Source organism: Candoia aspera, chromosome 3 (genome assembly GCF_035149785.1).
Source record: "Candoia aspera isolate rCanAsp1 chromosome 3, rCanAsp1.hap2, whole genome shotgun sequence".
Taxonomy (NCBI): Eukaryota; Metazoa; Chordata; class Lepidosauria; order Squamata; family Boidae; genus Candoia; species Candoia aspera.
Window position 1 is genome coordinate 178594922 of NC_086155.1, and position 13631 is coordinate 178608552.

The 13631-nt window shown below is 36.9% G+C and overlaps 1 protein-coding gene across 2 annotated transcripts; it reads right to left on the bottom strand.

The window, feature by feature from the left end:
- Window positions 1–342: 342 nt before the first annotated feature.
- Window positions 343–13135, bottom strand: PEX2 (peroxisomal biogenesis factor 2). Of its 2 annotated transcripts, XM_063299406.1 has the most exons (3): window positions 12990–13135; window positions 4274–4365; window positions 343–1483 (listed from the first exon to the last, which is right to left on the bottom strand). In XM_063299406.1, exon 3 carries the CDS (start codon window positions 1473–1475, stop codon window positions 558–560), a length of 918 nt encoding a protein of 305 aa, XP_063155476.1. In that variant the 5' UTR covers window positions 1476–1483; window positions 4274–4365; window positions 12990–13135; the 3' UTR covers window positions 343–557. The 2 variants fall into 2 exon arrangements, with proteins under 2 accessions (XP_063155476.1, XP_063155475.1); XM_063299405.1 differs by lacking the exon at window positions 4274–4365.
- Window positions 13136–13631: the final 496 nt, after the last annotated feature.

The following is a 13631-nucleotide window of genomic DNA, read 5'->3' on the forward strand; positions in this document are numbered from 1 at the left end:
ATTTTGTTCCATGACACATAGGTAATATGTATGAACACAAGCTATTAAGATTTTATTTAAGTTAAATTTAATAGGTATAGGAGTTTCAAATTTAAAATTTCCTCTCTCAAAATGTTACTTTTTAAACAACCATTTCCTGAAGTGAAACGTTGCAAACTGAGGTATTGTCATTTTTTAACAACTTGGCTGGGTAGCCCATGAGATTTTTCTCTTCCTCCCACTGATCTAGAATAGGATATGCATTTTAAAAAAGGTTACTTCTCAGATATTCTAGATCTTGCATACATTTTGGGAAAAATGCAAAAGTTAGGTAAAACACACTAAATATCACTTTACTTTAAAAAAAAACTTTATTAGGTTTTAAATACATGATGGCATTAGAACACCTCTGTTTATAGTAAAAGAGTTTATGTAGTAAAGGGAAAGAATTATAGAAAGACAAGACCAACATTATATCGGGGGGAGACGGACCCAACTGCAATATATCTGTAAATTATTTATGTCAATTTTACAAGTTATATTCTGTTATCGATTTGAGGAAAACCTCAGCAAGTCAGTTATATCTCTTTCATTTCTACCTTATATTTTAATGGCTGGAGATCCTGCACCTCAGTGCCACATTTAGGACAAGTAAAGTACATATCTGATAAGAAGCAACTTTTAATACAATAGTAACAAAAAACATGGGAGCAGCCGATAGTATGAGGCATAGTAGGCCATTCGCCGCATACAGAACATTCCTTGTTATTTGTTTCTGACATATTTTCATTACTGAAACTTTCCTTAATAGGTAAAGACCAAGAAGAAATCTTGAGTTTGAGTTTCTGCATGTTAATAAGTGGCAAAAGGAACATCAAAAATTCAGCAAATCCATGCCACAAGAGTTCTCGGTTCATATATTCAAATGCAATTGGACGGACACCCTGTGGCTCGCAGAACACTGACCTGATTCCTAAAATACGTTCAGTAAGTGTAGCAAATTTTCCCTTCTGAAGAAAAATCAGGAAGTTTAGCAACTCACAAAGTCTGAGAAGCCTAACTATTAAGTTGATAAAATATTTTGTCCTTTGGAATGACTCCAATGGACATTTGCTAAATAAATCATAACACCTTTCTTCTAGCCATTTCCCACCAACAGTACAAATAAGATACCATAATTTCTGTTGTTTGCTCAATGTCTGGTATTTCTGTATCTGGGATAAATCATTTGTGTATTGAATGTTCAGTAGAGCCTGTCCCACTGTTGCATTCTTGGAACAGATGGTGAATCTCCACAAAAAAAGCCACAGAGATGCTTTAATTTCTGGTTCAAAGCGAGCCAAGAGTCCAGGTTTAAATCCATGAAAACAGCACGTAAACTGGGACCAAATTAGCTGCTCCAAGGCCTTGTTTAGTTCAAGTGCATCCAGCTGACTGATTCTGAGTACAGGAGTCACTTTCTTGCCATTGTTGTCCCTCAATGCCATGATCAACATGGCACCCTCTGTAACAAAAAATAAATTCATCAACATAATTTCTATTACTTTTTTTTTGTCCTTTAGCATATTTATTCCTTTCAGTTTGGTAACAACTTCATGAGCTAGACCAGTCAGGAGCAATTCATTCTAAAAAAAATTAACTTATTCCAATCTCACCGAGTGGGAAGCAAAGATTTTAAATCTGGATCTTCAGTTGTCCAAGTACATGCACACCTATGCTATTGACAGTCATCTAATCTCTCTTTAATAATATTATTTACATAAAAAGGCATAATGTGTAACCCAACAATTATATTTAACCATTAAGTATTCAGTTATGTATGATATGACAATCTGAATGTACCTCACCTTCCTCACAAAAGAACATTTTATTTTAAAAACTGGTTTGACTTGCCCAGGCTGTTTATTTAGCTGCAAGGAAACAGATAACATAATCCTGTATTTTAAAAAGCTATTTAAGTTCCAAAAATGTTGCATTATGAGATCACAGCACTGCCTATCATTGATCAAATATGAAAATTAAAAGTATTTTTTTTAATGTGGATGGTAATTAACAAACACACCTTGCCATGATTTGAAAGGAGAACCAAGCAGAAGACAAGGTAGGCATGCTACAAGTACAGTGTATAGTGGGTTCTGTGCCCAATGGGGAAAATTCTCACTTATTTAACTAAAACTAACATTCAGTTCAAAGTTGTCCCCTCCAAATGATTACTTACTTGTGTTAGCTGACGGGGAGAGGATGAAGCTATCATACTACCACCCCACACCCCACTAAGGAAAAAAAATGGTAATGGCAGCAAGCTGCATTTATTATCTCTCCCCCTGAGAAATCCCTGCTAACATTGCTTGGAATCTTAGGTTCCATATACCATGAGGATTTATTTACAGCACCAATGTGGTATTATGGCTAATGTGAGATTAATTTCTTTGAATCAGGACAGTGTTGCAATCTGATTTCAAGATGGGACAGTAAATGGTAGCAGAAGAAATGTAGATAAGGGAGAGCTGGCTATCACTTAGTTCCTGTACTTAGCCTCTCAGGGCTAACTAATTAGCAATTGTATATCTTAAGGTAGTTGTATCACATTTTTCTTTTCTGCTAGAATATTCTTACTGAATTCTCCATGGTTTTAAAAGAAACTGAACCAGTTAATTTTTTTAATGGTTTATTATTTTCTGAGAAACAGTATTAGATACTTAGGTATCAGATAATGTAGTCAAGTTCAGAGTAAATTTTAAGATAGTCCAATATTGTTAATACTCATATAGTACCATCAGTGTAGTCACTGATTAAAGGCATTAAAATCTGCATCTTCAGTAGTCATGTTCAGGCATTATTAAAACTGAAACAGTCAACATATGACCACTCTGGTTAGTTCCCTTGATGTTTTTCTCCAGCAAATATGTGTATGTTCAACTGTATATTTTATTTATTTATAAATTTATTCACTGCCCATCTCTCCCCAACAGGGGGACTCTGGGCGGCTTACAATAAAACAAAACTAAAATATAAAACCATTACAATTAAAAATACAATAAAATATAAATATAATAAAATCTGCATGGCGAAGAGATCTTATATACATGTTGTATGTGTGTATGTATGTATGTATGTGTGTGTATATATATATATATATATGTATATGTATATGTATATATATATATGTATAATGTATACATGTTGATTTTTACATGAACCAGGATCCTGATAGTACATTGGTTTCCATGTCCATGGTATTGTACAGTATATACACTGGCTTCTATGTGATAATGCAAATGTTCAAATTTAAGACAAATGTAGTAATCAGGGCAAGCTTCCCTGAGAGATAGCACGTTCATAATTATTATTCCCCCACCCAGATATTTGAGGTCAGAGGTCCATAACATTTTTTAAGGCCAAAGGCTGAGTGTGGCCTTTGAGAGATATGCTGAAGGCTATACTCCAAAAAGTAGTAGCAAGATAAAAATTAAATTTTATTTCATTCCATTTATATCTACATTTAAATAAAATTAAATATAGTTAATATAATTGCCCTCTAGACAAGTATTTAATCATTTTCCCCTTCTGTAAATTAATTACAATTGGGTATCAACTTTTAAAAATCTCTGAGAAGTCATTCAAAGCTTTTAGGGGCTACAAGCAGTCTTAAGATCTGTGCTTCAAGTGCACCTTCAATTCATGTGATTGAACAGTAACACCCAACCAGGTTTGGCTTTATATAAATCATTTTTATCATTTTAGAAAGAACATTATTGGTCTATAGGTTCTCATTTTTTAAAATTTCATTAAATTTACAAGACCTCAGATTGCTTTAAGTCCCTTTTAAAATGCTAGTTTGTTATGCTTTACACTTTCATAATGTTGAGGTTCAGATTCCTTAAGTGCTTACTTTGGATTTAGTATTAAAACCTGGCATTCTAGGGCTACTTCTGGGCTCCAGTGGCCAGATAGACCTCACTAATATTGCTGCCTACTGTACCATCTGTATACAGGTAGTCCTCATTTAGCGACTGTTCACAGTTACAACAATGATGAAAAGGTAATGTTATGATCATTCTTCGCATTTACGACATTCATAGGTCTGTAAGGCAAAGGAAAGCTTAAGCAGAGTCATGGTTTCACTTAGTGATTGCCTTGCTTAACAACCGAGTTGCCGGTCCCAACTATGTTTGCTAAATGAGGGACTACCTGTACCAGGCAGTGCTACTTGTATCTTCTATTGTCCCTCCCACTTCACATAACCAAAGATGTGTTTGCATGGTGAACACTGTTCCTGAGTAGAATTTCTCACCTCAAGTCTTGAGCAGATGGTTACCATCTTAAATGCCCCCAAATACAATGTCAGCATGGACCGCCACTCAAATCTGCATTCACTGTAAAATGCTGTCATATAAAGTGCCAGACATTATATGAGATTAAATAGTGATTTTTGAGGGGGAATGTATTTTACATAAAATATGAATACCCAGAGAGTTTCTACCTATGTCATAACTTTACACAATGTGCTTCCTGGCATCCTCACTGCTCTATTAATTACCAGGTACACACAAACATACACGCGTACTCTGTAACTTGCTTTATTTATCAGTGTAAGAATATTTTTTTCCTGTACTTAAATTATTTATTTTTTGAATTTGTAAACTATCTCTGGAAAGCTTTTATTGATGACAGGTTGGAAGGTGAAACTGAAACAGCTCCTCACAAATCTGCTGCACCATCCATGGTGTCATAACAGAATAGTTCATGCCGAATAAGTCCTTAGATGCAGCGATTGAAAAGCCAATGCTCTATAACTTATGCATAAAGATAAGGAATGTTAGAATTAAATAGTCTTTTGCATCTACTTCTAGGAATCTAAGACTAAAAAGGGAGAGAGAGAGAGGGAGTCTTGTTCAAAGTCAGTTAATTTGAGACCAAGGTAAGGTCAGGACCAGGAACTTCCTGATCTACAACTTAGTGTCTTTCTAAGTGTCACTACATAGTTTTGATTATACTGATTCCCATCTGGGAAATCTAGAAACTACTCTCTTGCAACTTACTAATTCATCCCTTCTAAGACTAGAATGTCAAATCCCAAATAAAAATGCCTTAAGGATCATGGTGTCATGAGTAAGGATGGCGAGCAGGGGGCTCCCATCCAGGCTGTAAAGTGCATGCGTAGTACTGAGGAATTAAGCAGCCATTCAAAGAGACACAGATCAGGCCCGCCTTAGCCTTTGGGGTTTATATGTCTGGGTTTTTCCCACGCTTATTCAGTTCGTTAGGATTCTGTTTATGTAGCAGTAATAAACATTAGAGACCTACTCCTCGTCTCAGCGTGTGTCTCACTGTTAGGACACATGGTCAGAAAACAAAATACTGGGTAGACAAATACTAGAGCATAGTTGTTTGTGTGTAGTCTATTTTAAATGTTTCTGACTTGTATCTTCTTGTAACTCATACTGCTTCCCTTTCTCAGAATGGAAACAATACAAAATGTATCTAAAATATATCTGATAATTTGTTTAAAAATGCTAATAGAGTATTTTTATTTTACTAAAATAAAGGTTCTCATCTGCCAATCACATATGATAAGACAACAAATTGTTGAGCATCATTAATAGATAAATTTTTCTGATATGTGTTAACATTGCTTACTGTGTATTATACAAATTATGAATGAATGTATTTTATTTAGAAATGCATTATTGACAGAAATCTATCAATACTAAAGTGGGTATTGTCAAGGGCCTGTCAATATTAATGTAATTATGATTAAGGGGATAACATGGATTTTAGCTTTAATACCAAATAACATCTCCTACATTGCTGCTATCAATATAAGCATTATTATTGACCTGTTCTGAGGCTCAGAACTAGATGTATTTCCATTAAGCATATCTGTCAATGCATCCTGCCTACAAAAATTCTACATTTAAATTTACAGGCCTGTAAACTTTGGCAGCAGAAATGTATGAGTTCAAGCAATCTCCAGAGTGTCATTCCTCCCACCCCCACTCCCAGCAATGCTGCTGTAATAAACTAATTTATGCCAATCCAATGATATTGCCATCTCACACCTACTCTTTAAAGGATAATTAGCAGAAAACAAACAGTGTTTTCATACTGGAGGGTCACACACTCCAATGCCTACGTAGGCAAGCCTTAGAGATTCAGATTGCAAAGCTTAAACAACAACAAAAAGTACCAAGCCGACCCTCTTGGTATTCTAAATTTGACTACTGAAATCTTCTAATTGTGTTTGTGATGCATAGAACAATTTATAAATTAATGTCTATAAATAATATGCCAGTATATTCGAACATATTATCCAAGAGTCTTAGTTCCAAAGATCATTTAGATCAATAAGGCAGCATTGAAATATGCAGCCAATAATCATTGCAGAGTAAAATGTGTCTCCAGCTGCCAATCAATGTCACATCTCATTGGTAGTACTGTCTTACAAAAATGCACTATAGGTTCTGGGTACCAAAGCCTGGAGGGGTTAGGAATACTATTTTCATTTATATCATGTTCTATTCCCAAATCACCTTAGCTTATGAGAGCATGACAGCAATTGCAATTTTTTTTAAAGCTCTTTCTAGTGTAATTAACATAAACATTAGATATGGAATTTCAAAGGGGAACCTCAGCCTGTGTAATCAATTCACTTGGATGCCATCTAGTCCCCATCCCCATGCCAATACAATGGGGAGAAAGGGTTAAAAGAACTATTAAATAAAGTTGACCACATGCTGGAGTGGAGAACCAAAGGCTGTAGTGCTATAACTTCCCATATTTCTCATACTGGGACTGCTGGGCATTTTAGACCAACAATATCTGCAAAGTGAGAGTTTCTCATTCCTGACATAATGAATGCATTATTACAAAGGGAATATATATGTAATAAATAATATTGATAAATATGGAGAGGCAGATTGGTGTAGTGGTTAAGGAATCAGGCTGGAAACTGGGAGACTGTGAGGTCTAGTCCCACCTTAGGTACAAAGCCAGCTGGGTGACTCTGGGCCAGTCACTCTCTCTCAGCCCTAGGAAGCAGGCAATGGCAAACCACTTCTGAAAAACCCTGCCAAGAAAATTTCAGGGATTTGTCCAGGCAGTCCCTGAGAATTGGACACGATTGAACAGATTAAAAAAAAAGTTTCTTGAAGAATAAGCTGTTAATTTTTAAATATTTTTTTCTGTCTCAATTTTTTTATTTTTTTCTCCAATGGAATCCAGAGTATTCTATTCAAATTCAGCTGCTAGTTAAGAATTATCAAATTTACACGTACACACTGAGCACACCATATGGCCTGGTTGTAGGCTGCCTCAGATCTATGGCTTTTCAAGCCAATTCACCATAGACAACCTTCTTACAGACCTGTGAGAGCTGAGGCTGGCAAGATGGGAAGTTAAGTGCCTCAGACAAGAGCATTATGTAAAGTCAGTGTAGGTGGCCTCCACTTCCCAGTCTGGAAACAGAGCAGCCAAAAGTCCATTACCATGAAAGAGCAGGAGAAAGAAACCTAGGATTTAAACTCTGAGGCTCATACATGTTGCATGCACACACACAAGCATGCACATATGCCTGCGTGCACACACAAACACACACGGCTGGATTCCATAGCTGCTGATATTCTGCATAAATATGGCTTCTGCTATTTTCAACAAAGCTTTCATCTACTATGTAGAGTTCTTGAGAGTTGTGCTGTTATCTAGCTACTGAATGCAGAGAATCGAGTATCTGAAGAGTAGTAAAGAAGCCTGTGCTTGCATGAAGTTTGACAAGACTGTCCTTTGCAATGTACTTTTATACACTCAGTCTCAAGAAAGACAGGTACGTTGCCTCAACAAAAGCCTCACCAGAATTACATATTATCTCTTAATCACTATAAAATTAGTTTGTCATTACTATGTCATTAGCTTAAATAACCTTCAAAAAGATTAATTTCATATTATATTTTGAATTTCTATATGCTTCAATTAAATGCTTTCTATCATTTGAAAGTATAATATAGACTTAGATTTGCTAACAGCTTTGCCTAGATAACAATACTTAACATTTATAAAACTTTCCGTGCTTGACTCTCTGAAAACATTAACTTTTTAAAATGATTATTTTTTACATGGGGTATTTAGGCTTTTTTATTACAATTAAAAGGGGGAAAAAAAGCAATGCTTTAGAACATGTAACAACTGCATCTAAATTTGGAGAAGCAGGTAAAAGTAGAAATCACATGATTCCATTAATGTTCTCATTTTCTATAAAAGGAAATACTTTATTTAGAAGTTATTTATATAAAAGTTCCTACATTCCAAAGTTCATACATTGGAATAAATGTATGTATATGTCTGTTGTGAGGGGTCAAGACTGACTTGAAGGTACCAAAAAAAAAAGTAGAAAGTAGATATCTGTGGCATTTGGTTGATAGTGAATGTAATCATTACTACATTTTTGCAGATTTATTAAAATACACATGAATTCTGATCAATCTTAATATATTTATTCCAAAGAACTAGATGAAATTATGGTATGACTACTATGTTTTTGGTGTCCCTAAAATTAACCACATTTTTGATAGTGATGAACTAAAGGAAAAGTTAATATTTCACATTTAGACTAGGCTCTGTCTCTACTAACTAAAAAAGCTTATATAATTTCAAAAATTCAGGCATAACTTCAGTTCTTATAAAGTTAGAAGCAGTAGGTGGTTCTGGTAAAGACAGTCTTTATTTCTCTTTATCTGAAATGGGAACATTTTCCAGAAACAGTTGGCCATTGCTTTCTTCCTAGGGCTGAAAGAGAGTACTTGAGCAAATATTAGTTTGCTCAGTAATTACAAGCATGGCTTCTAAAAGTTCTGGACACTGTAGAGCAGCTTTGTAACAGACTATAGCCTTGTCTTCAAAGATACAAACTTAACATCTTTATAGGTATACAATAAAAAATATCTGTTAATTTCATGCCTTTCTAAACAATACAGCCCATAGAATTGTGCAGTGTAAATAGCATCTGGTCCATATGACTAGTGATTATGAATTGTGCTTCCAAATTGTAGGAAAGCTTTATTTTTATAGCAAACTAGTTTATTTTAATTATTACAGCAATATTTATTTTGGAGAGATACAGATTATAAAATTTCTTAATTCAAAGCGCTCTCCATTGCAAATTATTTTTTTAAGTTCTGGGAGATCATTTTTTTTTTTTTAATTTATAGAACAGATGATAAGAGTTAAGGGATAACAGACTGTTTGGAAGCATTTCTACCATGATATGTAAATAAGTTCCTGAATGAATCACTGTGACATTTAGTACTCTATGATGACTTATGAACATGCTTTAACAGAAGCTGAAGCAGTTTCAGATACTTAATTCATCTAGAGTCTCCAGCAGCACCGCCTATTATTGGTACATTTCTCCATAAACTTTCCAAGTTTAGAACATCATGCATTAAAGGTTAATTTTGAGCCTTCCACTAACAAAATCCACACAACTTCTTTAACATTTAAGTAAATAAGAATCTCCCTATTTTTGATGAATTTGTAAAAATGAATGTTACCCAAACCTCATCCTGTTTTATAAATCCCAGATAAATAAGCAGATACATTCCTACAGTACTGCTTAAACTAAATGAAAAGTAATTTTGGAAAACTGCTGATTGTAGCAGCAGAGCATCAAAATGTTTTAACAGCATTTTTATTCATACTTAGAAAAGTGCACGAAATAATTTAATTTTCATGACGGATAAAATACAGATTTCCCCTTATTTTTAATAAGGATACAGGGCATAAAAACTCACACTATGCCCTTGTTAGCTCATTCACATTTTTTGTCTTAACAAAGTATTTTAAGGGAGGTATCATGGATTTGGAAATAAAATGTGCCTCCTAATGTACCATTAATATACCAATTTCTCTTGGATCAAGTTTGAGCACTGTACTGTGGGCATACTTTGAATATGTGATTTAAAGCTAGAATCTCCTTTCTTGCATATGTTACCAAGATATTGGTAGTCTGAGATATTTCTGCCATGTAATGAATGAAATGGGTACATATACACATACAATAAAAAGACTGGCTCTGAGTTTAACAAAACAAATTCTATTGGGCACACCAGTAAGTTAAATGCTATGGGAACCTGAACAAACTCACCTGTAAATTTCTACTCAACACCATATATAGTAGTATTTGGTAGAGTTGTGCAACATAGTGCAGCTTCATCTGAAAGCATCACTTCAAACTGATATGAGACAGTTCTTTGATTCAGAAAATCAAATTACCTGGCATCAACTAGAAGCACTAAGAGGGTCAACTAGATTTAGCCAGTAACTTCATTCCAGTGAGGAGGGCTTCTGTGTATGAGCAGCAGTTCTTTATAATGGTGAGAATGAAGCAGTACAGCCCTTCTGGTCTAGTGCTTCAAAGGGAATCTCGGCTTCAAGTTGTGACATCCCCTTCAAGTTGCACACAGTCTTAGTAATCAGCAAACCCTGTCCATGGTGATATACTGTATCATATTAAAAACATCAACCAAGGATAGCATCCTAAGTGAAAAGAATCTTTTAAAACATTATTTTAATTACTTACCATACTTCTAAGTCACCCCAGCCAATTAGGCACAACACAATCACTGTACACAGTGAAAACCATAATATAAAGTGCAAACAAGTTAAAACACCTGTTGCTGGTGTATGCCTCCCCAGGAACTTGGGGAGGGGGGGATGCTCAACTCTACTAGCCAGACAGATTCTAGCTTGGCAAGGCATTCCCTGATATTTTACATTTTATTTTATTCTAACCAAGATTCTCCAGATCAACAGTGGTTTAGCATTAAGCACAGATAGTGACTGAACTGGGACTCTTTCACATGGCTAATTAATCCATTTACATAATCACTCACTTTGGGGGTTGCTGTTTATTAAAAAGAAGCAGGCTGGGTAAGCATTGCTCAGTCCCACTTGGGAACAATTTTTGAGACATCCCCAAGCTTGGCTTGAGCTAGTAAACATTCTTTACACACACATTGTTTCCTATGATCAAGCTTCAAATCTAGAGCGAAGAAAACCAGAGAGCTGCTTATGTGGTCTTTGAAACTATGAATGGCTCTTAGCAAGGCCACCAATAGCATTTTATAGATATTGACTGGGGAATTAACATCTTTAACAACACAATCCTGTATGGTACAGCAGTGTTTCTCAACCTTGGCAACTTTAAGATGTGTGGACTTCAACTCCCAGAATTCCCCTCCCAGCATGGAGAGGAAGTTGAAGTCCACACATCTTAAAACTGCCAACATTGAGAAACACTGCTCGTTTGGCAACTGTTCGAGGTTACAATGGTGCTGAAAAAGATTTACAACTGGTCCTTGAACTTGTGGCCACTGCAGTGTCCCCGCGGTCATGTGATCGTGATTCGGCGCTTGGCAACCAGCACGCATTTACAATGGTCACAGCATTCCATGCTCATATAATCATCATTTGTGACCTTCACAACTGGCTTCTGACAAGCAAAGTCAATGGGGAAGCCGGCAGCAAGTCACAACTTGTGGTCATGTGACATCATGCTTACTGACCGTGGGTGTCGCTTAAATAACACAGTGAGAACTGACGTTGTAAGTCAAGTGCAGTCATGGGATGTTTCACTTTATGACAGTGTCGCTTAGTGATGGAATTGCTGGTCCCAACTGTGGTCAGTAAGTGAGGACTACCTGTACAGGTATACTGAGAAGTAAATACCATAAAATTCATTGCTTACTTCCAAGGAAGAAGGTAGTGTACAAGATTGCAGTATAAATGGAAGATACAATTTCAACTACTTGTGAATAAGTCTAATTCTTTTTGAACCAGTAACATGAAGCAACAAGACTTTCAAGCATTTTTAATTATGGTAGTCAAGGCTATAACACAAAGTACAATAAAACAATCATACAAAGTAAAGATCAAGTAAGCCAACAGTAAAAATCAACCATAACATATTCCCAAGTCAGCTTATGAGCCAAACGTTTTTGCCAGTCAATGGAAAGTTCCAAGGTTTAAGAACTGCCATTGAGATGGTCCTTCTCATGTTTCTAACAAATGTGTCTCAGCAATTTTACAGGCACTTAGATGTTTCTCCAAGATTTTAAAACATGGCTAGGGTTATGATACTAGAATTGAATTTTTTTCAGATTCAAGGCTTCAGTGTTATACCTTTTACCTCATTTAAAATTTGCTCAACTTAATGGAACTTCTGAATAGATATGTCTTTTGATCATGCTACGTTTTGAATTTACATTATTTTATGCTATAAGCCACCCATATAATGTTATGAGTTATATAAATATTCATTAAAATATTCTAATTTTGAGCCACCATCTTTACAAGACAGCTTACAAGATGCTAAAATGTAAACACAATTACACTTAAGCCTTGATTTAAAGGACCAATTGGGGCGAGAGGGTGTCTTGTTATTCCTGAATGTCCGTTAAATCATAATTTGTATCAGTTGGTGTAATGACATTGTTACAAAAATGAAGTAAACTCCATCATTCACATCAATTGAAACTATAACTTCTGGTCTCCAAGACTTTAAATCCGCAAATCTCATGTACAGTATCTGCAAAGCCACATGGGCCGAATATGCTCTCATTCCTAATTCTGCTTTTCGTTTAAAACTTTTGCCACTGTCCCCACTCCCGGGGGGTTTCCAGAGACGAAGCCCATGCCTGGATCTTGGGTCAAGCACTCGAAGGCTGTCCAAGGAGAAAACTGACCACAACCACCTCACCCAGAGAAAAATGGGAAAGAAAGGGGAAAGGAAAACGTTCCACGGCAGAAATTCAACCGGCGTAGCTCTTCGATGCAGGACAAGAGAAAAAGCTGTTTGTTGCATTTCTGCTTGACCGGAAAAGGCGAGTTTTTCACGTCCCTCGCGTTTCAGAGCCGGTCTGCCCCCGTGGAGTAATCCCCCTGGCCGGTCTCCGTCCAGCCTTACCAGCCCCCGCTCGCTCGCCTGCTCGCCCCCCCTCCGTCCCTCGCAGACTAACCTGCCGCTTTCCTCCTAAGGGAGGAGCTTCTGGGGAAGCGCCGCCGCCGCCGCGACCCCCACAGCTCGCGGCTCCAGGGGGCGGGGAAGAGGTGACCCGGATTTCACACCCAGCACCGAGTTGGCCGGCCGGGATGCCTAGAGCGGCCAAGCTGCCTTTCCTCTCTTTTTTCCGCTGTCGTCATCTCCTCGGCCCTCGATGTTTGGGCGCGCCCAGTAACTCCGGATGGGAGCCGACGAGTGGAGGAGAAACAGGAAACGCCGATTAAACTCGCTCCCATCTCCTAGAGAGGTTGCTTCCTGGCCGCTCAGTAAGTCTCCTTTTGCTCATAGAGATAGGAAAAAGCGTTTCTATTCCCGTCATTAGAAGACGTTTCATTTTGTCTTTTGGGAAGCGGTGCCAGGAGTTTCTCTTAACTGCGGCTGAGAGAGCGAGGCAGGAGTTCACAGTCTGCTTAACTGGGGTCGGTTCTCTGGCTAGAGAATCTGGTTGCTTGGAATTATGATGCGAGTAACTGCGGACCACTAGGCTTTTGATACAAGGGCTGAGTTTTGCTTCTGAGGGACATCAGCTCACCTTTGGGAAGCCCGAAGCAGCGTTTGGATGGAAGTATGGAAATAAATAGAATACATGTAGCTCGGG

Excerpts from the sequence above, each read along its gene's own strand:
- PEX2 (XM_063299405.1), bottom strand. The coding sequence starts at position 1,475 with ATGTTGATCATGGCATTGAGGGACAACAATGGCAAGAAAGTGACTCCT.